Source organism: Gallinula chloropus (genome assembly GCF_964237585.1).
Source record: "Gallinula chloropus genome assembly, chromosome: 4".
Classification (NCBI taxonomy): Eukaryota; Metazoa; Chordata; class Aves; order Gruiformes; family Rallidae; genus Gallinula; species Gallinula chloropus.
The window spans coordinates 35187311-35212005 of record NC_140088.1 but is presented as its reverse complement, the minus strand read 5'-3'; the positions used below and the strand labels follow the sequence as shown (position 1 = coordinate 35212005).

At 43.3% G+C, this 24695-nt stretch overlaps 1 protein-coding gene across 1 annotated transcript in view; it reads left to right on the top strand.

The window, feature by feature from the left end:
* Positions 1-8710: 8710 nt before the first annotated feature.
* LRP4 (LDL receptor related protein 4) overlaps positions 8711-24695 on the top strand; it is a gene marked incomplete at both ends in the record, with an annotated part of 77341 nt that continues 61356 nt past the window's right edge. The window contains one exon of the mRNA XM_084262750.1: positions 8711-8795. Within this exon, the coding sequence (XP_084118876.1) occupies positions 8711-8795 (85 nt within the window). The remainder of the gene's footprint in view (positions 8796-24695) is intronic.

The following is a 24695-nucleotide window of genomic DNA, read 5'->3' as shown; positions in this document are numbered from 1 at the left end:
ATGCTGCCCCACTAATGATGCAGAGAAGAAAAACAGCCATTTCTGGCAGTGTTTGCAGGATCTCTTGTGCCAAACAAAAAAGTCTAAAATGCCTGGTAAAAATAAATATCACTATGAAATTCTGGCATGGGAAGCGTTTCTGACAGCCAAGTCTTAGCTCATCCTGGGGGGTAACCCAAGAAGGCCTGTAGTTTTCATTCTTCATTCCTACTCATCGAATGTTCCTTGCAAACTTAAGCTGCCAGACTGTGTTATCTATTAGACCAGGTGTCTGTGTGAGAAAATTATTATAAGTAAATGGTTCTCTGTGTGTGAAAGGAAGTAGGCAAATCTGCCTGTGAGTGAGCTATTGCTTCGTGGGCTGAAGTGAATGCTGATGGCTGCACTGGCCAGCTCTTATAGGAAAGGTATATAAATTTCTGTGTGTAGTACAGAGATTTAGCATGCTCAAAATACTCTGAAAGTATTTCATCTGATAGCATCTACAGGGAAGCAAGTTAAAAAAATAAAAAGAGAAGATCATAACTTAATTAAAATTATGGAATTCTTGCAAAATTCTTCTTAGTTCTGCTAAATACAAGAGAGCCTGAGTATTTACTAGGTCTGTTGTGAGAGAGCACTGTGGAACCCTACAGCTATGCAAGAGCTGAAGTCTGTATTTGTTTTTTTGTTCAGTGAAAGCACACATTGGTATCCCAGTCAGTCACTCTGTAACGTAAGAGGACAAAGCAATGAACGTTGTTTCCTTTCTGCTACATAATACTCAATATCTTTGTGGAGTCCCGGGAAGAGAAGATAGAGACCAGAAAATGATATAATGGTTAGAGAGTACTTAGGAAGAGAACTTGAGGAGTAGTAGCTGGGAGATGGAAAACATAGCGTGCAAATCACTTACTGAGAGAGAAGATAAGCCATGGGAGAATGAAAAAATAAATGACTATCATGGCAATAAATTTTAAACAGAACAGAAGTAACAAAGAGCATTTTCCAGAACATATTAGCAAATGAAGACATTAATGAGGTTTATCTGAGGAATGTATTTGTTTGTTTGTTTAACTTAACCATGCCAGTTTCTAAAACACTGCAAAATATATTGACTGTTCTACATTTGAAATTGGTAATAACATGTTAGTAACAACATGTCCTTAAGGTTCCAACTCTTTGTCTGTTAAACTTTACATGGTCTGAGTGAGAATTGCTCCTTGAACGCTTAAAGTTTAAATGCGGATCAAAGTTTCTCTCAAACTCAGTGATTAGGGCCCATTTCCATGTGCTGTAAGTGATGTGAAACATAAACCTGCAGTGTCTGTGACAAAGTTTTTGCTGTGATTAAAAGCATGGCTTTATGCTTGCTGAAGTCACTGATAAAGTTTGCATCAACTCTGCTGACTTAGAATGAAGAGGAAATGGAAATGCAATACACAAAGCCACATTACCTTGAACTCTCAGAGTGCTAATATTCTGTTAATTTGCTTAAGTATCCTAAAATCCTAAAATTGTGATGACATGGACACAAGTATATGTGGCTAGGAGGGAGGTTGTGTGTACATGTGGGTGGCTGATCTCAGGCTCATGCAGAAGGTGTGTGCAACTCTGGATCTTGCTCCCACCTGTGCCTTTATTCAGAACCCAGTGATGGTAAGAAGCAATTAATTTGTTCCCTCGTTCACATTTATCAAGAGCTAAGATGAGAGAGGAGAGGTGTTAAGAGGCGTTTCTGATTCAGCCACCTGATAGGAAGGCAGATGGTTGACATGCAGTATCTCTTATCAGAAAGACTAAGGGTTGTATCTCGTGCATGCTGGCAGTACTTGCCTAACCCATCATGCCAGTAAAGTATTAGAACTGAATCATCTTCCAGAAAGAAAACACTCTTTATCTGTCTGTCTACATTTTTACACATCACTCATCTCCATAGTGGCAGGGCTTCTGCAAACAAGAAAGGTTTGTGAGCTGAGGGAAAGAGATGTTTATGCCTTTCACATCTATTCCCATGACTATTTGTTTCTCTTAGAGGCCAAATTAATGTATTGTTCTTTTTTACAAAAGGAAAACTCAGCCCATCAGAGATATTCCAGATACTCAGACATAAGGTCACCTTTCTTTCTGTGTGATTGATCTATACCACAAACTTTTTATCTGAATACAGAGACTACTGATGACAAACTACATCAATAGCTTGAAGTCAGACAGACACAGGTCTTCAATTATTTGGAAAATGCTTTTTTGTGCCATCAAAAATGAATTTAGGAGCCCAACTTGCTACTTAACCATTTGAATGTCTTTGGAGAATAAAGGTGGCTAGGCTTCTGTCTTCAAACTGAATTCTCCTACTGCTTGCTTTTAAAAGAACTTTTTCCTTTTATGCTCTTCCTCTTTTCTCTTCTTTTTTTCTGTGCCAGAGTCAAGATATTAAACTGTGCTCTTCCTAAGGGTAGGCCACAGGCTATCTTTGCAATGCAGACATTGTGCAAGGCCTGGGTAACTGCCATTTCACTGCAGGAAGGAGTCTCATCAGGAATAGAAGGGGGTGTATTTGCATTATTTTTACATTGAGGATGTAAAGGAACTGGCAAATGAAGGAGCAGAACCAGCTTGCAAGACACCCAGGAAGAGCTACCATCTTAAAGAAAACATGAAGGAAGGTTTGGGTTTGGGATTTTTTCCTCTCTTAAGTTGAAAGTCAATTTACTTAGAGTTTTGGGGGTTTTTTCCCCCAGAGTGGAAGATTGAACAGCCTGGCAGGTTGGCTTCAGTCCCACCTTACACACACACACACAGAGAGGGGTGCCAGATGAATCTGCAGTTTGGTCATTAAATTACAAAGGGCCTTTTGCAGGATTCTTCATACCTCAGCTTCTGAATATAGCCTTTTACTATAATCTTTAGCTTTTCTCTTCTATGCCACATTCATGGACCACAGAATTAACTATGGTACATGAGATTATGACAGTTTCCCAAAATAAATATGCAATTGGAATGCATAGGAGGCAGCAGATAAATGAAAGGTGGAGAAGATGAAGTAACACTTAAGCTCTGACTTGTTATACTGAATTTCATTTTCTTGTAAATTAAAACAGTTGTGGTAACACTGAAGAAGCTGGCACATGGATTTCTCTTTTCTTAAGATTAAGTGGGCAGTAACTCGAGAAACACTGTAAGGAAGAATACTGACAGAACTTGAATGTTTATGACATCTATGAGCATATCTGGGTATACAGTAGCAGTGCCACTGCTTACAAAACTTCAGGGAAGGCAACAAGGGAAAAAGTGATAGCATAAAATATAAATCAATGCTAAAATTTTATTTAATGTATTTAACACAGAGACCATAATTTACAAACTAGGTCACCAGCTGAGAAAGCTGTAGGTCCCTCAGCTCTTTGGAAAATTAAACTGGGTTTTTACATGTCCAACAGTGAATTTGGAGGCACGACTGTATGACTTGTATAATCTTGCTATATATGGGTAAAATCTCATAACTTACCTGGCATTCCAAGCTGCTGCTGCGGTTCACTGGTGGTACTGAAGAGGGAACTGCTGTGGATGTTGTAGCAGTGGAATAATGATAGAAATGGAAAGGCCATTGGAAAATCCATAGTCTGTTAGCGTGGAAACCCTGACTTTATCTTGAACCCAGAGCTCTGTTGGAAACAACTTGCTGTTTTCCTGGTTTTTCTGTGTAGTTAGTGGAGCTCAGTAATAATACAGAATTTGACCAACCCGAATGCCAAGTTAGTACTGATCTTTCCAGTTAGAAGCTATTTGAATTATATCCGTTGTGGCAACTTTGGTTTGAGAGGGGTCCTGAAAGATCACCTAGTCCAGCCTTGCACTGCGTCAAGTCTAAATATATCAAGGCTAGCACCAGCATGCTTATCAAAATGTTCTTTAAAGCATTCCAGTGGAAGAGATTCCATAGTCCCCCTAGACAGTCTGCTCCAGTGTTGAAAAACCCTTAGTTGAAGTGCTGATCAGCAAAATCTTTTAAGCATTACTTGTCACAAATCAAGTTGACTCTTTCATGTCTTTCTGCTGGAGACATAGAGAAAAGCTGATCAACAAGCCTCTAATGAGCTTGTATGTATTGGAAAGCTGCATCTCAATTGAAGCTTTTATTTTCTTGACTAGGCAAATCTAATTCCCTCAGCTTTTTCTCAAAGGGTTTGTTTACTAATCTACTACTTCTTGTTGCTGTTTTCTTGTTTCTCTTCAGCTCTGTTTATATTTCTAAGGTGATCAGCAAGGACCAGAGGCAGCATACCACTTGGGGCTTCAGTACCATGCTAAGTTAAGAAATCAAACAAATTCTCTTGTATATGACACACCTGTTGGTGCATTATAGAATTAAATGCCTTTTTTGGCAGTGGCACTGTACTGTTGATTTATGTTGATGGTTATCCATATAGCCGTAAGATCTGGTTTTGCTGTATTTCTGTCTAGTCAGGAATTCACATTGTTTATTGATGTGTGTTTCCTAAGAATAATATTTTATATTTCTCATTACTGTTTTTTTCCTTGGTGGTTTTTGGACAACCTCTCCAATTTGTCAATAGCATTTAGGGTGTCGGTTTGCAGCCTTTACTATTGTTTTGAAGTTACCAGCTTTCTAGCACAGATTTTACAAGCATAAACATTGCATCATCTAAGTTGTCAGTGGCCATACCAAACAAAAAAAAGCATAGAACAGACCCTGAAAAGTGTCTTTCTGAGATGCCTTTGCATTTTGAGGAATAACCACTAATGACCACTATGTTTTTCTTCTATCAGATACCTCTACACCTTTGTCCTGGTTGTGGCCAGGCTCTCCAAGCAGCTGGCCCAGGTGAGCTGAGTTAGCCCAGGGGAGCTGACTTAGCCCAGGCTGTTCCCACACCACCTGACATCACTCACCCATAAAAGGGGCTGGAGGGGGAGTAGTGTTTTTGGGTGCTTCTAGGGCAGGCTGAGTGTAGTTAGGGTATCAGGTTGGTCTTTGTCCTGTGCTCTCTGTTATCCTTGGGTCAGTAAGGTACTCTATATTACCAGGGTGTAAGTGAAATTTGCTGTGGGCTGTTATTGTTCCTTTTTCATGGTCAATGAACTGTCCTTATCCCAATCAACGGAGGTTTTACCTGTTTCTCCTCTGGAGTGAGTGAGCAGTGTGTGGTGCTTGGCTGCTGCTTGGGGCTGAACCTCCACAACCTTCCACTAGTTACATTTAAAAAGCTGATCTATGGAAGGGTCCTGTGTGACAGTGCCAAAAGCCATGCAAGGTGTATCATGTCCCTTGCCTTTTGTTTACCCAGCAAGCCTAACATTGCTTCAAAAAATGCATTTTGTTCATTTTCTATATGCTTTCTTTGTTCTATTGAGCTAATTTATTCCATCTCAAATATTTAACACATGATTGCTCCAAGCCTCCCTGTGTATAGCAATTAAGCTATCTGATGTGTCATTCACTTCTAGGAAAGTTGAGGTGTGGAAAATCACCTTCCCAAGGAAGGGTCCTTCTGAATGCATTAAGAATACTTTGACAGGGAAGACCAAAGTGTCCATAATTATCTTTCTGTTTGTTTGTTTTCTTTTTAATCCCTTAATGCCTTTGTGGGTTTAAAATAAAGTGTATTTTCACTAGTAATCCTACCTTGTTCTGGCTCTTTCTTCCTTAGTACCTTCCTGGTACCATGTCCTGGGTTCTGTTTTTTCCTGACACAGGACTGCTATTTAACATCACTCTGAAAATGATGCTAACTTTTAATATTATTTCATAGCAGTTATTTCCTGTCATTGGATTGGTTTATTTCTCTAATGCATCTATTTGGAGCAGAGGAGGGAGAATTATGTCCCAAAACAATTCCCCTGATCATAATCTTCTCTCTGCTCCCTTTATAATGCCTGGTGTGTTTTCTTTATGAAGCATTTTGTCACATTAAGTTTACTGCTAATTATATTTTCTCATCTTTCTTACAATACTTGTGTTATGTATCACTTATCAGTGATATACTTGTTATACTGCAAGTTAATAACATTCTTCCCTTAGAGCCATAAAAGCTACCTACTGTATGGGTTGATACTTAACATAGTCTATTTTAACATTATTTGGTCTGAAAGAGGCAAGTTCTAAGCATATGGTTCAATTTTACCAGCATCATTTAGCAACCTTTCTAGTTTTCTTTCATCAAAAATACCCTTTTTACACTGCATAAATCTACTTTACAATTATTCCCCAAAGATCCCTGATGGAATCAGGGCTGTATTCATAGTATTATATCAACAGGTAAGTAACTGAGAGGTTTCTAGTATAAATTTCTGTCTGCTCAACTGCAACCTATTTAGGAAATTGTTGTGAAAGACCATGCTATGTGCTCCTCTAACATTTCACCAGGGGATTTCAAAATGATTTATAGGACAGAGATATAATTATAGGGAAGTTGAGCTTGGGGAGGAAAGTGATTTGCCAGAATACAGCACAAGATGCAGAGGACTAGTAAACACATTTTAACAAACACAAGTGGGTAAAAACATTTGTTCCCTGGGGAGAGGAGGACTGAAGAGCTAACGAGTGAATTTATTTGTGTTCAGGACAATATTTTTCAAGAGGCTTTTGTTTTAAACACAGTAAAATACTCATCTCAACTGTTGGAAGACTGTTCCATGACCTAAGTATATAATTATCAGGAAGTTCTGGGCCCTGTGTCTGTGCTTTATCACGTTCAGTACTTCGGCATCTCAACTTCTTATGAGCTCCTGTGAGCCTGAAGTCAGCAGGGCTCCTCTGATTTATACTCCCTGAGGATCTAGCCTGAGCAGAGAATATAAACGTAGATGAGTTTTGGTTATGTTGCCCTGTATTTTAGGGGCAGGCAGTAAAGGTTTCCAAGCTAGCCAGTCAGCCAGCCCCCAGTCAGGGTGACATTCATGTTTTCTTTCCCTTAACTTCAACTCATGGCTCCAAACTCTTCCACTTCAATCAGCTTAAACCCTGGGATCTTGGATTTTATTTTTTACAACAATTCTTTACACTTTTTTTTCATAATAATTGCATGTTCTTTCCATGCCTCATTTTGTCACTGCTTCAAGTCAGTATTGGCATAAAGAGGTTTTTTAATCTCTCCACCTGTGTTTGTTGTTACTTTTCCATAACTTTGTACGCTTTGCTCATCAAATATGTAAAAATCAATGCCATAATTTACATTCTATTGTGCCCATGCTGTGCAAAGTAGATCTATTCCTATCTTGAAGGGGTGGTTCTGAATATGAAGCAAAAAGTCTGCATTTTTTACATTTTGGGGGCCATATAGTGTAAATTTATGCATGGTTTGCTGTTTACCATTTCTCTCGTGGTATTCCTGCTCTTGGGAGGTCTCCTCAGTGAAGCTCCGTGGTGGATTAATTTATTTTTTCTTTATGTTGAGCTCAATTTGCCAAGCCTCAGTCCCTGCTTTAATTTTCTGTTGACGTTTTTACTAATATCCCTTGTCTTCACTGTTTTACACTTAATTAGTAGGAGCAGCAGAATTGTCTCGATCACATGCTGTGCTGTTTACTCGCTCTTGTGATTCTTTAAAGGAGAGGATTAATTGCAGCTTCCTCTGGATTCATCTGTGTGAGGCTGTAAATAAGACTATTCCTATCACTGGCCCTTTGGTGTCAATTTGACAGAATTCCCATCTTTCCCTGTGGTCCAGGCTTTGGACTGTCTGAATCAGCATTCCATTCCAGTTAATACTTTGAAACCAACTGAGATTAATTATTAACAACAGTTTCTTGAATTGCCAACCCTCTGTATTAAAATGTCAAATCATGCCACAGAGGATAGTAAAACTGGCTTTAAGGATGATGTCCTGCAAAGGCTCGGCTGCAGCACAGAGACCAGAAGGCACTTAAGACAATCATCCAAGTGTTGATTTCTACTCCTTTGCTGATTTTTAGGGTATCTGAGATTCATACGTAGTCAGCTGCCTCCGGACACTGCAGCTACGAGGAAAATGCCAACTAGCAGAACGCTTGTCATCAACAGAGGTAAAAATCAGACCTTTTTCTTAGATGGCAACGTGTACGCCGGGCAAAGAGCTCGGGAATGGGGTGCTTAGAGGCTTTCTGTGTCTGAAGGGTGCTCGGCAAACGGGAGTGGGGACAGGGAGAAGGGGCTCGGCCATTTGCCATGCGAATAGGCAGCCGGGAAGCGGTCGCAACGCACGGGGGAACCGCTCAGCCACCGGAGGATACCGGGCAGCCGAGAGCCCGGAGCGATGCTCCTTGGCGACGCTGCGGGAGTTGGGACAGTGGGAGCCCCGAGCACAGGGGCCGCTTCAGGAAAGGCTTCTCCGCCCGCAGGGAGGGAGCCGCACCCGCGGCAAGGGCGGAGAGGGGCCGCGGGGCGAACCCGAGGGTGTCGCGGCGGAGCCGGGCGGCGGCCCCAGGGGATGGGGAGGGGGGTGGGTGGGTGGGTGTTTGTGTGGGGGTCTCGCCGCAGAGCCGCGGTACCGCCTCTGCCGCGACGAAAGTTTGCGAAGTGCCTGGGCGCTGGGGGGAGCGGGGCGGGGGCTGCCCCCGGCGGGGCTCCTCCTCCGGGGCCGGGCCTGGGCCGGGCGGAGCGGGGAGCGAGCCCCCAGCCCCGGAGCTGCCGCGGTTGTGGAGGCAGCGAGCGGTGGCTGGTCCGGGGTGCTGCGCGCAGGAGGAGCCCGGGACGTCGCTGCAGGCGGCCCGGGCGCGGGGCGCTGCCAACATGAGGCGGCGCGGCGGGGGCTGCCCCTTGCCCGCGCCTCCGCAGCTCCTGCTGCTGCTTCTGGGAGCGCTGCTCCGAGCCAGAGGTAAGCGGCTGCCGCGGCGCCCTCTGCCCCGCGGCGGCGCGGGGGGCCCGGCCGCCGTCCCGGGCTCGGCGGCGGGGAGCCCTGCCCCGCCGCGCCGCTCACCTGCCCGCGCCCGCCAGACGGGGAGCCCTGCTCTGTCCCGCCGCGGGACAAAGATCCGTGCCCCGTCCGGCGCCGGGACGCGGGGCTCTCGCCTTCTCCGTGCCCCGGCGCGGCGGGCCGGAGCCAGCCAGGTGCCCCGGCAGGCCGGGGCGCGGGTACCGGGACGGCGCTGCGCTGGACGGGCGGCAGCGGAGGGTCCTCGCCGCCCACGCGGCCGCTGGCCCCCGCGGAAGTTTGGCGACGGCGGGCGCGGGCTTTGTTCCCGCGGTGCGAGCGGCGGGCCGGGCCGGGGCGGGCGCGCAGGTTGCCTCGGAGGCTGCCGTGCCCGGCGTGTCGGGACAGCCGCCGCTCCGAAGCAGGAATGCAGCCGCGCACCCGCCGCGACGGGCCCCTTAAAGGTACAGCCCGGCTCCGCGGCGGCGCCCGGGGCTACCTGCCTCGCCTGGGTTAGGAGCGGGAATCCTCCCGCAGCGCCCTGGCAGAGCGGGGCCGGGGCAGGAGTGGTACCGAAAATAGCGGCGAGGGGTTAAGGGGAGAGTTGTCTGCGGTCTTAGCGAGCAGGGAAACAGTTCCATGAAGTCTCTCCGGTGAAAAAACTTACCGTTGCGGTTGCTCCATCAACCGAAAAACAGTTGCCGCTTCTCCCTCTTGCGCGGCAGTGTTTGATTTTACAAGTGCTCCCGGTGGAGGAGGAAACATCTAAATGCTGCGCGGAATTTGCTTTATGAAGAGTTTGAAGGCTTTTGGGGGAGGGGTGCCGAGAGGAGATACGTACCTCGTTTCTCTCCCTCTGCTCCTTTGGCAGCTGCTGTATAATTTCACCCATCCGTTTTCTCCTATGCTACTCTGAAATTACAGGAAGCATTTGCAGTAGCGCTGCTGACCTCCATCGTTCTACAAGTATTGCCTCTGGGGCACAATCACATGGGATTTGGGTTTCGAGTAATATTATTTCTCTTTTAACAAGAAACCTAATTGCAAGGGAGCTTTGAAGAAGGTGTTAAACCAGCTCGGAAAGGCTGAGTAAAGGGTTGTAGTTCTGCGTATCAGAAAATCTGCTTTTTAGAAACCAGAAGTACTCTTTAAGCTCCCAAGTGCCGCACAGATACTTAGCTGCTGCAGTCTAGGAGTGAGAAGGATCTAAAGCATAGATCTTAGTGTAGGTGCAGATCTGGATGTGTTTTATTTTGGCTATTACCCAGGTGCTCCTAGTTAATGTGTCTGGGCTGTTAACAGCCATGTGGGGGATGTCTGATTGTAAAGTGCAGGTTTGCTCCTAGGTGGTTGTGCCTTGATGACTCCAGGATACTTTTTATGGTAGTTTGTCTCTCTTTCAAGTAGTTCTCCCATCAGCACACTTTCCTGTATCCTCTTGTCAGATGAATGTGAGTTTATGATTGGATGTGTCATCTGTTTCTAGAAATGAGTATCCTCTTTCCTTTGTGAGAAGGTACAGTCTCCAACAAGAACACAATTCTCAAGCAGGTTTTTTATTTTTCCTATTTGAAGCAAGGAAAAACCAGGAGGGAGGTGGCAGAGAAGATGCCAAAGTTTGTGATGAGTTGGTGTTCTTCCTCCAAGCTGGAAATTTTTCACCATTGTCCTTTTGAAGTATATAATAAGTGTCATAAAGCAGCCACAGAACTTGTGATGCCAAACAGGTAAATTGTTAGAAGCTCTTGGTCATTTACTGCTACTCCTCAGTACAGGAGGAGGTAAAGCTAACAATTCTGCAAGGTTGACCTTTGACCCTCTTTTGGTGGATAGTAGCACTTAAAGAAGTCTTGTGTCCATCCATGTGTCGTCCCTGTGTCCCATCCCCCCCCCCCCCCCCCCCAAAAAAAACCAAAAAACCCACCAAAAAGAGAGGTCTTGGAAGTGTCTTGAGCTCTTGGAAAAGTGTGCTACAGGAACAAACAGGTATATAAAGAGAATTTAAAGCTAATGGCATACACTGCTGGCACATGTGATGAAGAAGGGCCTGATGTTGTGATGGTCTGTGTCAGTATAAATACAGAATGTCACAGAACCTGTCTGGGTGATGTACTTGCCATTCTGGCTCCTGGAACTCAGCCAAAAAGGTACACAGCTAATGCCAGACCTTAACTCCCAAAGCTTCTTTACTGCACTTTATAGTCACAAACCTGAATGTGGTACCTCTGTAGAGGTATCATTTGCTGCAGAATCGCGTTCTTGCCTCATGTGCTTGGTGTTGCTGTTGGTTCTACAGCCACCTGCAAAACACTGGTTTCCCTGTTGTCAGCTTGGAGCTGATAAATTTCAAGCTGCTTTCTGGGGGTGCTGAGGGTACCTGAGTTTACTGGTGATCAGGTTGGATGTTCATGGATCTCATGATCCCCCTGAATTATCTTGACTGGTTTTTTTTGTCAAAGTGGTGAAGGCACTGAGTAACGTCCCCACTCCTTTCAAATGAAGTGTAAGATGCTGCAGGAGGCTGACAAGGAGTGGGTTTTTTTTACTTCTTTTTGTTTGTGGGTGTTTGGTCTTGGTTTTTTTGGTGGTTTTCTTTTTAAACAATTCTCTGCCTACTAAAGCATAAATCTTCTTTATAATTGCATTTACTTAGTGTAGATAAGCAATTTGTTTTTATATTCCCTTTCCAAAAACTTTCAGTTATGTGCTTTAGCACTGTTCTGCAATAGAGGATCACTTCTTGCATCCTGGGAGTGTGGGTGTATGCAGCAACCAAATTAATAGGTGCTTAGTTATGTAAAAGTGCTTGCATTTCCAAAGTGTCTTGTGAACCTTGAAGAGGGATATTCTGCTCACGTGGGCCACGTGGTGGGGTTTCAGAAAATTTCAAGCTGTTTCTCTACATTCTATTCATTGAAGTTACAAAGAAAATGTGGTTGGATAGAAACATTATCAGTTGTTTGTAGTTCAAACTAGATGGCAGTACTTGCTGTGTTTTAACTAGAAAAAGAAATTGAAGTGATTAGTGTTTTATTTTTATTCCTAAAAACCTGTAGTTCTCCAGACTGCTGACATTAATGTTTAAAAAATAATAAAAACATTAATTCTATGAGAATGATCTGTAGTCTGATAGTCCTCTTGAATCTTCATGTGCTCTTGTGAAATAGGCGAATATTATCCTTGTTTTGTAAATGTGGGAAGTGAAGCAGAAATTGTCTTGCCCAAGGCCAACTCCGTTTGCCCTAGAATGCATCTTACCATTGAACACAATAGAATATATGCTTCAGAACACTTACAAAAGCTGATAAAGAGATGTTATCTTGAAAAAAAAGCCAAGGTTTTAAAAATAGGTTTAAAAAGTAAGTGCATGTCCTGCACCTTTGTTGAATTCCTCTGCTGCTTGTGACTCTAGTGGCTGTTTCTCTTGCTGATAATCAAAGCATTCATAAAGCTGCAGAAATTTTACTGACTGTCCGTTGGAAAGGCTGAATTGGTGAGTAAAGGAGTTGTTAAAAGAGAGATGTAAGAAAAGTGGACGCTTTGTTTCTCTAGTCCTCTGAGATAACATCACAAATAGCTAAGGTGGAAATAACAAAGGGGTTTACATAGTAAGATGATACGTATGCACACACGTGCATGCTCTAACTGTCCATCTTTGAAGATGTCTGGCTTTACCTGATATTTTTCCTGAGCTGGAGCTCTGGCATGAAGCAAACCCACTCCATTAACTGGCACACTGTATTTAGCAGGTATCTGCTTCACACAAACCATGTCAGAGAACACTAATCGTAATTGCTGTCCATGAGTCTGATGGTTCATCTCTTGTTTTTGCATCTGTAGTTCCTGTGGTTCTTTGCCATGGGTATTTGGTTAGGTATTACTCTTTCTGGGGATCTGGTTTTCTCATCTGTGTGAAGACTGGGCATCTTGACACTCTTCTTTCTCTATCATCTTCCCTGTACATTTCCATTTCCCTGTAATGAAGATACAGTAACTACATGGATCTAGGGGTTTGTGAGTCCGTAGGCTCGTGGTTTATTCATGCTGTATATCTGGTCACTCTGGGACTGTTACCTTGGGAGTATTTGGCTGCCATCCTATTGTGGGCAAGTTTGTGTTCAGGTTTTTCAGCTTTCCAGGCATTTTTTTGCCTGTTATTCAGAACTGCCTGTTAAATGCCCAAGTATTCTAGCCTGTGTCTTTAGTCTAAGAGACTCTTGATCTGCAGTCAGCGTTTCTGCGAGGAGCGGAACTCCTTGGCTGCTGTGAGCCTAGATGAAAGGAGATTTACAATGTAAGGGCAGGAAAATAAGATTTCATAAAGACTTTATTAACATCAAACAGAGCTGATGTTTGTGGACTTCTGCCTTGCTAAATCGTGGATGGCTGAAACTCCTCATATCAAGGAGTTATACTTGTTCAAAATAGGAGAAAAGGAAAAAAGAAGACTGAGCAGTTGGGATCTCAATGCTGATGCTATGTCCATAGCAGGATGCTTAATGTTACCACAACTTTAGGTGATGAAAAATAGTAACAGAAGCTTCTGTCTTCCATGAGCTGCTTCTTAAGTCATTAGATCCTTCTGTATTTAGCCACCAGTCAACAAGTCACAAGCCATTAAGATTATGGGCAGTACCATATATGCATATTAAATATTTGTACTGCAAACAGCAGTTTTGTCAAAAAGGGACTGACAGAAGTCAGTGTAGAGCGTTGTTTCTGGGGCTGTTGTGTGTTAATAGGAACTTTCTGGTGTTGCAGTACTCAGGAACTAAGGAGCACCAGCTGTATCTCCTGAACGGGTCAGGATGAGAAGAAAGCAACACTTCCCTGTACTGTAGTAATATGAGGTTGTTTAAAGAAGTGTTTGTCCAACAAAGCTTCCAGCAGAGAACAGTTTGCCCAAAAGCAGACCCCGTATTCTGTAGTGTCAAGGTGAAGTTTTGCTCCTGGAGTTAAACTTAACCAGCAGTGAGATGTTAACGGTAACTCCAGGCGGGTGAGACCCCTCTCCCGGCTACCAGTATGGTGACTTCCTCCATATGCCCTAACAGGGCATAGTCTTCTGTGTCTCTTTGTTACTGCCTGACAGCCCCTCCCGGCTGCTGGAGCTTTCTGTTTCTATTGCATAGCAGCAGTTCTTTAATCAGAAATCTTGTTAGTATTCAAGGATAATTGATCCGACTCTCTGGTAGGGGGTGGGGACCCAGCCTTGCATCCTTCTCCTACTTGCCACCCCCAGTTTGACCCCTGTTGTCTCTTTGTTTTCTCCTGTTAAGTTTGTGCCAGTGATGTGTGTGTGTGCTGTTTTTCCAAGCAGCCTGAAGTTGGCTGTAACCAAGAGCAGCAGTTAAATAGAGCCCGATTTCCCCGCTTCCTGGCGTTTAGTTGTTCAGCTCCATTTTCTGGTCTTCTGTGTTTTTGATTTGCAGAGAAGGAACTTACTTGGTGCCCCCGGGCATCTCTTAAACCCATTAGAACCAACTCCATTATTTCACTGTACTTAGAAATCCTCCTCCTTTAGTCCCAGCATCCATCAAAATAATGTATCCTCTGTAAGGCCCTCTGGAAAATGTTTAATAGGATCTTTTCAAGCTCAAGGAGAGTTCCAGTTGGGAAGGGGGAGGGGAGAAGGCTAATGGAAGATCTGACTGTGACTCGCAGTAAGCCTGAACTTGGCCTGTGTCGGCTCTCCCTTCACCTCCATGCTGAGGGAGTGCTGAACAGAGCGGATCCAACACTGGGATCAAAGCTGGAAACAAAAGGCTTTGGGAGAAAAATTTCCCGTCTGGCCAAGAGGCAGCCACACAAAGGTGGTGCATAATTTATCATTCGAGGTTTATTTCTGCTGTGCTCCTTCTGGAGAGGGAAGGAAAAAAGAAGTGACTCTCCTGCTGTTTCAAAGGGGATAAGTGATGGCTTTGGAGACTTGAGGCAGGAAGGAGCTAGAGATAGCATGGAAAAACATTTTCAGTGCAGTCTGTACCCAGCTCCTCTCTTCTCAGACATGGCCAGACATTATTTTTGTTGGGGGGGTAGGGTCGTGGAGGGAAGGAAGGCATGACCCTATTTTTGCCTTTTGAAGCTTCAAAGAGTGAGTACTTTTAACTTCGGTGGTCATTCCCAAGTCTCAGTGTATGGGGTGGCACTGCTTTCTTGAGGTATTTTTGTTACGGTGAGCCTGCAGTACTTGGACTGATTCTTAAGGTAACAGGGAGGAAGAGGCTACATTTGCCCCAAAGGGTTTATACTCTAAATTAGACATCTGACATCTGATAAGGATCAGGGATGTGATAATTCTAGTGGAATAGATAAGGTCCAATATTAAAATAGCATAGCTTTCTAATTAAATTTCCTTTAGCTTTAGTTTAATGGGAAAAGCTTCTGAAAATTTTTCATTCCAGTCACAACAAGGATAGAGAGGGTTTTTTGGGTAGGAGGTGGCATCAAAGACTTCTGAAAGCTGGTGAGGATGAGGAAGCGGATGCAAGAGTAGTGTAAACCTCAAGAAGAGAAGGGGATATAGGCATGCAGATATTAACAGGAGCAAAGACAGGCATTTTGGAAACGAGAGTCAAGGAGTTGAGCTGGCAAAGGAACAGAAGAGCCATGTGAGGAGATCCAAGTGGAGTAATTATATGGGATCTGATGGCAGAAAGAGTTGTTAATTAGATAGCATAAAAGATGGAAGTTTTGAAAGTGAAGATGAGCACTGAGCAGAATTTAACTGCTGAGCCAGGGAAATACTTATTTTAGTAATGCTTTAAAGAGGGATGTGACAGCTTGTTAGGGACCCTCAGCAGTACAGTCCCTGACCTAGTGGGGTGATTTTGTGAAACATCAGGAGCTTAGCAGTGGGGGCAGAGTTGGAAAGGGAGCCTGATATCAGCATAGTGCTGAGATGGTCAGTCCAAGACACAGAGATGGTGATGGAGCTATCTGTGGCAGTGGCATGTGGGACCTGTCAGGCTTGGGAGCACATACAGCCAGAAAGATTTTTGAGTGGGATGTCCAGGAAGATAGTTTGGAGGGCAGTCCTTTCTGGGAAAGTGTGTGAAATGGGGAGGGCAGAGTTGGAGAGAAACTAGAAGGCTGGAGGTGATTGCTTGGAAAAAGAGATAAAACGGGAATAGGAGATTACTCTGGGTTTGGAAAGCAGTCTGAACAGAAGCAACAAGACTGGTGTCAGAAAATAACACCTTTCCTGGAAAAGGAGGCTACATCCCTTCCTCTTCTCTATTAAAAATTGCTGTGTGAAGGAGTGAGTCACCAGAGAGAACTATTAAAACATAAACGTGTGATGTGCTTGGCCTCCTTCTCTGAAAGGCTCATAAGAAACATTGTGTGACTATGCAAGAAGATGAGAGGTAAATATGCACTCTGCTCCTTCAGCCTGAATCTCCAGCTCCGTCAGTTCGTTTGACTTGGTAACAGCTGGTAGTGTCTGGGAGAGGTTCTTGCCTAAGGTGCAGCCATTCACTGTAGCAGAACCATGTCTCATGGGATGTAGGATTAGAATAAAATAGACACACCTTAATATTTTTTTTCTTTCTTGATGCTCCCACACAGTTTTAGTTCTGAATTTCCATAATTGCTGAATAGTCAAATCCTTTCTTTGCAAATCTGACGGCATGGGGAAAAAGAGTAAAGTCTCAGGACTGTAATTTCCTGCTTCTGTTCTGAGCTCTTGAGGATGAACCAGGAGGTGGGATAATTCTCCGAATTGAAATTGCATTTGTTAAGAGGAAGCCAGCTTTACTGGTGGCCTTTCTTTGTGATGTGATTTTGTAACTTCTTCAGGCTTAACAAATTTAGGAAATGAGGTTTATTGAGATTGTGTTCTTTTCACTGTGATTTTTGAAGCCTGTTACTCTTGAAAAGCTGAGTTGAGTTTCTTACAGCTGGAGGACATGCCCCTAATTTGTGCTGCCCTTTTAAAAATCGCCTTGATCAGCATAGCACCTATTAGCATGAGGGAAAACTGGAGAGTTTGTGGAATGGGAAAGGAGCATAGATTGGAGGCTTTTATAGGCATGCAACAGGAAAGGATAGTCATTGGCAAATAGGAGTACTAGTGGACTATCTGCATTTTTGTCATGGATCTCAAATAGTAGTATTCAGTGTCTAAATCTTAGAAAGCATGTTGTGGGAGTAGGTGGGGAAAAATAGAACAGGTCTCCTGACAAAGGTCTGTTTACAGGGTGATGTCTATTGCCTGAGTTTAATACAAGGGAAGAGCAGGTTGAATTGAGAGCTGTATCTGTGCAGCAACAGAATGGTGAAGTGATTTTTCTTGGGCATTGACTTGGAAAGAGGGAAGGACTGTGTTTGGCTGTATGGTGAGGTTACAGCCCTTTGCTATCTTTGTTAGGCCTTAGGGAAGGCTGCTCCTGGGTCTGACTTCTTTCCTGTACCAGTAAACGACAGCTGCAAGAGGGTGTTGACTCATGAACAGCTGATTCCTGAGCGGTTAAGATGTCTCCACCACAAAGGTGGTAACTTTGTGTTGTCCAAGTTCAAACTGTCACTGCTTATGAACCAAGACGATGTGTAGGCCTTTGTTCACTACATTTTTGAGTTTAAGGAAGAACTCAGACCTGAACTCAGCATTATCTTAAATAAAAGAAGGCCTTTAGGCCTTTTGAGCATTGGCTGTTTGGTTGTTTTGTTTTTTTTCCAGGCCCAGGATTCTTTTATCTGTGGAGCAGGTGGATGCCCTGCCTGTGCCTCAACTCCCCTGGAAGGGTGGATTTGTCATCTTAGGCACTTCAGTTGGGCAATTTCTATGCCACTAGTACTCAAGCAGAGAAGAATGTTCATCTGTGCCTTTTGAAACCTTTCACTACAATCTTCTTTGACTTGAAGCAGCCCAGTGTCTTTCTGGTCTTTTTCTTGTCTGGGGGCTCCCTCCTGCAGAAAGATGAGGAGCTGTAATCCTGTGTTGTCTTAGTGCAAATTTCAGACCAGAACAAAATAAACTAGTTCCTTAGGTTAAGTTTTCCAGTCAACTGTCCCTAAAAGGTGGTTTTTTTTCAAAATTGTTATGCTTAATTCTTCGCCCACAAGTCTTCAGAAGTCTGGGAGCGAACACTTAAGATGGAAAAGAATGTCTAAAAAAAGAAAAGGTATAATTTCTGTGATACTCTGTAGTAACTTCTTGTTGGTTGCTTGTGCTGAAGGAGCAAACTCTTGGTGATATATGTATGCATGAGAAGGAAATGTCAGATTATTACTTTCTGAGAAATGATCAATTTTTGTGCTGCAGATGCTTTTGAACAGATTGGCAGGGGAGAGGGGGAGAGAACTGATGGGCAATACAACCTATGTGCAATCCATCAGTTGTAGGATAAAAATAAACAGTCCTCAGACAGAAGCCTTTGAGCAAGGAAGGGAGTGAGGCAGATATGACATCTTTGGTATGTACATCTTGACTTGCCCGCTCAGGCAAAACAGCCTCTGAGCTCGGGCTTCCAATTTAGTGACTGGGACAGCTGCCAAGGCACCCACGTTTGCTGGCTAACATACTGCAGTGCACTGGTCCTGCAGGTTAATCTGGGGAGGGCACGGAGTGATACATGGGTTTCTTTAAGGCTTTTTCTTGAATTATGTCATAACAGTGTGTTCTGTGTCCTATATATCAAGTTCTTAAATGCGGTGAGGATGCTAAAACTGCCTCTTAGAGTGTTGTGAAGAAAGGGCAATCAGAGTTACGCCACTGAACCCCTGATTTGCCCAGGGAACCAGCTTTTCTGACCGTGCAGGCTGCGTGCCAGAGTCTGTAAGGTATGTGCTGTATGGCTCTGTGCCCTTTAGAGACAGGTGAAGAAGCAGAGGCTCACGGAGAGAAATGGCAGTAGCTTCATACGAGACAATGATTCTGTTGCAGGATGGGGCTGGGCTGAGGTGGGTGTTAAAGGACAGGGTCTGCAATATCCCTCTACAGCCCTGCTAGTCAGCCTCTGGAGCCCTTGCCATGCCTAAGGCGCTGTGCCACTGTGGCTGTAGGTAGCAGCCCCAGCAAGTAAGACCCGCTTCAACTACTCAAACGATGAGAATGGAGTACAGTGCTGAGATTTTCTAGCTGTACTATTTGGTGGCAAATTAAACTTTTGAGTCCCACAAGAATGAGCTCCAGAGCTCTTTATGTTCTTATGTTGTAACCAAAGGGAAGATAACTTAACTTTCTTATTTTCAAATGTGGAAAGATGTGGTAGGCCTAAATCTGAAAAGCTATGTAGTGATGGCTTCAGAGTAGAACTAGAAGGATTTCCACTGTTGATCTTAACACCAAACAAGGTCTTCTCTCTGCAATCTCAGACAAAGCAGCAAAGACTGTTTTCACCTAGAAGTACTAGAGAAGCATGGACTAAACCCAAATGAAAACACTGTCCATTCCTATGAAAACATTGCTTCTAGGATTTGGCACTCTTTTTGAGGCTAATGAAGCAAATAACTTAATCCAAAATTCATCTGTTTAAGAAACTAGTCTGAATCTAAACCAGAACACAAGTTTCTATAACAAAAAAAAAACAACCCACCAAACCTGCTGGCCAACTAGACTGCAACAAGTAATTGTGCAAAGTTGTTATGTTGGCAGATAGTACTGAATGAAATGTACAAAATCAAGTCAAACTCTTACCAAATACTGAATTGGCATGTGCAGCTTTTACTTGAATACAGGGAGAACACCATAAATTAAACAGTAAATGACTGTGAAAGAAGGGAAAGGAGAGACTGAGAAGGAAATCCTCTAATCCTGGGAGTGACATATAAAAAAGATTAGTGAGAGCAAGAAGACACTTATCTAACTAGAAATAAAACATTATTCCTTGGAATGTTTTCACTTCTGTAATTGGACTCCATGCCGTGTAGCCTTCTCTATTGAAACCTCTGTGGAGGCAGGCGCTTCAAATGTTGAATCCACTTCTGGGAGAAACTCAAGTGTGCTATCTCTTACATGTGGGTAACACTTGCAGAGCTTGTTTTGCCAATAAAAGTGTCTTTGAATTGACTGTGGTGGGATGTGGTGCAAGTTCTGATGCAACATGAGGCTCTTTGTAAGTGCAGATTTTGATGAGAACTCGTCTTAAAATCTCTAGTAATTTTGTTTTCTTGTTGCTGTTATGAATTGGCTCCTTCCTTTTTGTGGTCCATTGTTGTATGGTTGATGTTTCAAAATGAAATGTCTTCCATCTGGGTAAGAAATTTGATTTATCCTTGGAGGCTTGAACTACTGCCTTTGCTAGTAGGAAATAAACAGTATTCCAACTGTCCCTAATTATCATCCACTTGCCTCCCTGCAGATCCATGTCTCTTGTAAGGGCACTAGAAGAAATTACTTAAGGTTTGTGAATTGCATTTTTCCTGTCCTCTGTTCCTTCATCTCTGTCAACTTAGTCCTTTCCTTCTGTTTAAACTTTGTAAATGAAACCTACTACTTGGGGTTTGGTTGGGCTAGGTGATCTTTCCAAGTCCCTTCCAACCCCTAACAGTCTGTGATACTTTGAATGACTAGACAGTGGGCCTGAGAGTAGAGAGATGGCTTGCCTGGAACACAGTCAGGGACTTGTTTTGAGGGACATTAGGAACATAACTGCAAATGACTTGTTTAAATGCACGTTACTGATCTGGAGTACTGTTTAGTATAATCTTGCTTTTTGGGAACCACAGTCTTCAAAACACAGTTTTAGAGTAATACAAAGCCCATGTTTTGGAATATCAGAACGATTTTGTTCCTGCATCTATTGCGTTCAGTAAACTCAATCTCTCAGAGAGAAATTCTGTTTGTTGCGGGTGCCAAGATGATGTTGCTGCTGAGGATTGTTCTCTGCCCACAGCCTCTAGCTGCAGGACTTACTTGATGCTCAGGGTGTAGTTTTGTCTGGTGTAATGGTGAGTTGTCCCACAAGAGCGGTCTCACCCCACACATCCCTTCAATAGGTCTATGTGTATGTTGCAGAACTGACCTGCAGAATGGTGAAACCAGTGACACTGTGGGTTGTGTGGCATCAGCAAACTGAAGAGAATTGCTCTTCAGTGAGCTGATCTTGTGTGGGTCTGATGGAAGGATGGAGATAGTCAAGACCAACTGTTTCTTTTCTTTGGCTCTGGCTTGCTGCTACTTTGCTGTAACAGTAACTTAGTAAGACTTTCCCTGGGAAATGAGGGAAGGAGATGATTCAAGCCCAAGATTCAGTTTCTATGGCTCATGTAAGCATAGGTTTCTTTATTGTGTGGTACTTGTATGACAGTCTTAGTGCTGTGTTACTGTCATAGTGGGGTAAAAGATCGCTCTACAGATGTTACAACTGGTGTGGTGCGTTAATTGCCAATGCCTTTTGCAGTGGAAACGTGTATTCGGCAAGACTGGAAGGAAACACCTACTATCTTGTTTTACTTGGTCTAACATGGACTTTTGTTCTGAGTTCTGGCCAGAGAAATTGTCAATCTAATTATAAAAAAGCCTTGACTCTTCTTTCTTAATCTTGCCTTTTAAATGACTGATGTAAAGCAAAGAGTTGTGCTTTGGCCCGTAGTTGCAGAATCTGGGAATGAATTTTGCTTGCAGCGATGGTGTGCCCTGGTTTGACAAGCCTGGCCTGGGTGTGCAGAGAAAAGGAGGCACTATCTCGCTCTCCTCCAGAGTGGATGCAGAAATGGCACCGCTGATGCAAAGTGTCTGGTTAGTCAAAGGAAGACAGAGTTAGCTGTTTGGAAACATAAGCTGCCTAAATGGCTGTTCCCGTTCTCCCTGAATGAATATGTGGCAGACTGAAGGGGAAGATCTACATGGGCTGCATCTCACACATGAATTGTCAATTGGATCATGTAAAGATTCACTCTGATGGAAATCAGAGCTTCACAGTGTTACATGCAGCGCGTGCATACAATATGGACAGCCCCTACTCTGAAGCGTGTGTCATTTCTACGTGTAATAAATTGACAGATGTGACAAATAACAAGAGAAAAACCACACTGAAATACTGACTAACATAGTAAATAGGGGCTCCAGATAAATGCTTTGCCTTTTAGCCTGTATGTTGATACTCCTCGCTCTGTCCTGCCCTTCCCCAAAATACCTTTCAATTGAAGCTGCCTTTCTCTATAATCTTGTGGGTTTTTTTCCCCTCTGACATGCTGCATACAACATTATCGCAATTAGATAGGCATATTTGTTGTTGTGTCTGGGGTCTGATGCTGGGAGAGGAAAATTTCTGCTCAGACTTAGTGCCCTTCTAAGATAATTTGGTTGCTGGTTTTGTCCCAGGTAGCATATGTTTGTTTTCTGCTAGTGTGTTCAATAAATGGTTAGCATTAGCCTAATGAAGGGTGTCGTATCTGAACCCAGCTCACAAATAGCTATTCGGCCTCTGAGTGTAGTAGCTCTTAGGATGGATTGCAAATGGATTTTTAACCACATAACCACAAATGTTAAGAAATTTGAGCACAGAAGCATAACTTGGGCTTGGTTAGGAATCCAAGTATTAAACCCTGGGTTCCTGACTTGGGATAGTTTAGCTCTGTCCAACTTTAAATAATAATTATTGAATGTTCCTTTTTGCTGCTTTTTAGCAGCAAGTTAAATTGCTGGGTAGAGTTCTGTAGGTGCGTAATTAGCTTCAGTGGCTCTATTTATCCAATAGCTTACGTGTTTTTCCCCATAACCTTTGGAGACCATCCGTACAGAATTGAACTTGGGAATATCCTCTCCCATGCTGTGACAAAAAGGTTTCCTGTAATTGTCGGGCCAGGTGTGCTAATGGCTGGAATCTTTTTGTTTAGTTGCGTGTTTTTCTTCCTCTAAGGATATTGATTTCTGCATTTTTGGAATCTGCAGATTTTTTTCCCTGCAGAGGTAAAGAACTGAACCATGGTGACTGGTTCCTTAACAGCCGTTTTGGGTTGGTTGGTTTTTTTCTGCATATGGAAATTGATGGCTTTTTCTCAGATTAGAACATTACATTTTTTAAACATTTACTGTACTCAAGGGTAGAGTGATCTAATTCACCATGATGATTTCTTTTCATAAGAAGCTTCAGCATAGCAGCAAGCTTATCCTACTTCTAAATGTACAAACACTTGGTAAACAGTCTCTAAGAAGAAAGCTTTTGAGTCACTGTAGTAAATATGTCTGTAAATCCTTAAACAGAAAATGACCCCAATTTCTTCTGTCAGTTTGGCTCTCAGGCCATGGTTCTGCAAGCAGTGAAGCAAAGGGGAGGAATCAAACTGGGTGAGGAGTTGGAAGGTCCTTCAAATATGCATCGTCTTGCTGCTCATCATCCACTGGACTGCTTTCCCTATTTGGTTTTTACTAGGCTGCACAGAGCTGTGCCAACTCTTGGGAGTCGTGGGACTGGGAGTAGGAAGAGGCGGCCTGGAAGCTCTTAAAGCCAGCACTACCAATGAATGTGAAATGATAGTCTGAAGTTTGTTGAGCAATTATCGGTGTTTCTGAAGGACCTGAGAGCTATGTTACCACTTAAGTGTAGTCAAGTCAAGGCTGCTTCATGTCCTTTGCTTATCGTGCACAGAAGGGAGGATATCTGGCAAAGAAATCAAGAAAAGAGGTTATAGCATGAAGGGCAGAAGATTATATCTTCCCCGTGGAAAACAGTCATCCATTTCTGAGGACTTGATACCTAAATCATCTTGTATATATTTCAGTTTGCCAAGTGTTTGTGCGGTTATAAGGAGGGACATGGGAACTGTTGCCAGAATGCTGTTGCTGTTTGTTGTAATTCCACATTTTCCATACCCTACAGTAAAAAACGGAGGGAGGGGAATGAACCTCTAAGCAGGCTTCTCAGAATTTGGAATTAATGGACAGCATTCAACCTCAGACCAGGAAATGGGAAAGCGAACTGGGTTCAACCTCTGAGGTTAAGATGTATGCTATGATGACCGTAACTTTGTGTAGTTTAGTGGTGTACTGTGACTTCAGTAGATCAGATCTTAACTCATCAAGGCTTGTTGGCTGAAGGTCCAGATGTACCAGATGTTCTTACTTAGAGAATGATCTGTAGGAATAAATGTTATGTTCTAACAGTGTCGGGGAATGGCAGTGTATGGTACCAGAAATATTTAGCAAATCTAGTTAAGATACAAACTGCACACTAAGGCCTTTTTTCCCCACCACAGAAATCCTGGTTGTTGGGGTTGGGTTGTTTTTTTTTTTTGACTGAAAATGTAATTTTACTGCACAACCGTTAAAATTGATTACTACATAACTCTTCCACTTAGGAGTGGAAAGAGAGAGGAAAAGAGTCTGTGTTGAACTAAAAAAAAAATCCCAGAACAAACCTCTCAGGAACTTATCAAGATAGATCATCATTACTGGAGATAAAACTCACCTGTGAGTTGTAGCTAGACAAGTACCCCTGTGTTTTGTCACATCTTTACTGATATCCAGTCATTTTAGATAGCATTTGTGACACTGATGGGCCTGGGTCATTCTTGGATTAGAGGAAGTACTCTGTTTGGCTGAATAACATCACTACTCACAATGCCCACAAATTGCCTCAAAAACTTGATTCAGCTCGATTTGTCTGTTGCACCTTATTCCCCAACCTACTGTGGAATAACAGAAGGAAAATGGGTCTTGATTTGTTGCAGTAAATGCATCTGTAAGACTGAGCAGAAGATGCCACACTGTCTCATCATGGTTTTTGGCCCTGAGATCACAGTTGTAGCAAAAGGCAATATGCCTACGTGGAGGGTGATCTTTTCCTCTGTAGGCAGAAGAGTTTAAAGGGCTCTTAAAAAGTGCCAAAACTTCTGCTTCCAGGACTGAATGACGTGTCTGCTGAAATGGTTTGTGGTCTTTGTGAGGAACTTGTGTCTTTTAGATACGCACTTCAGATC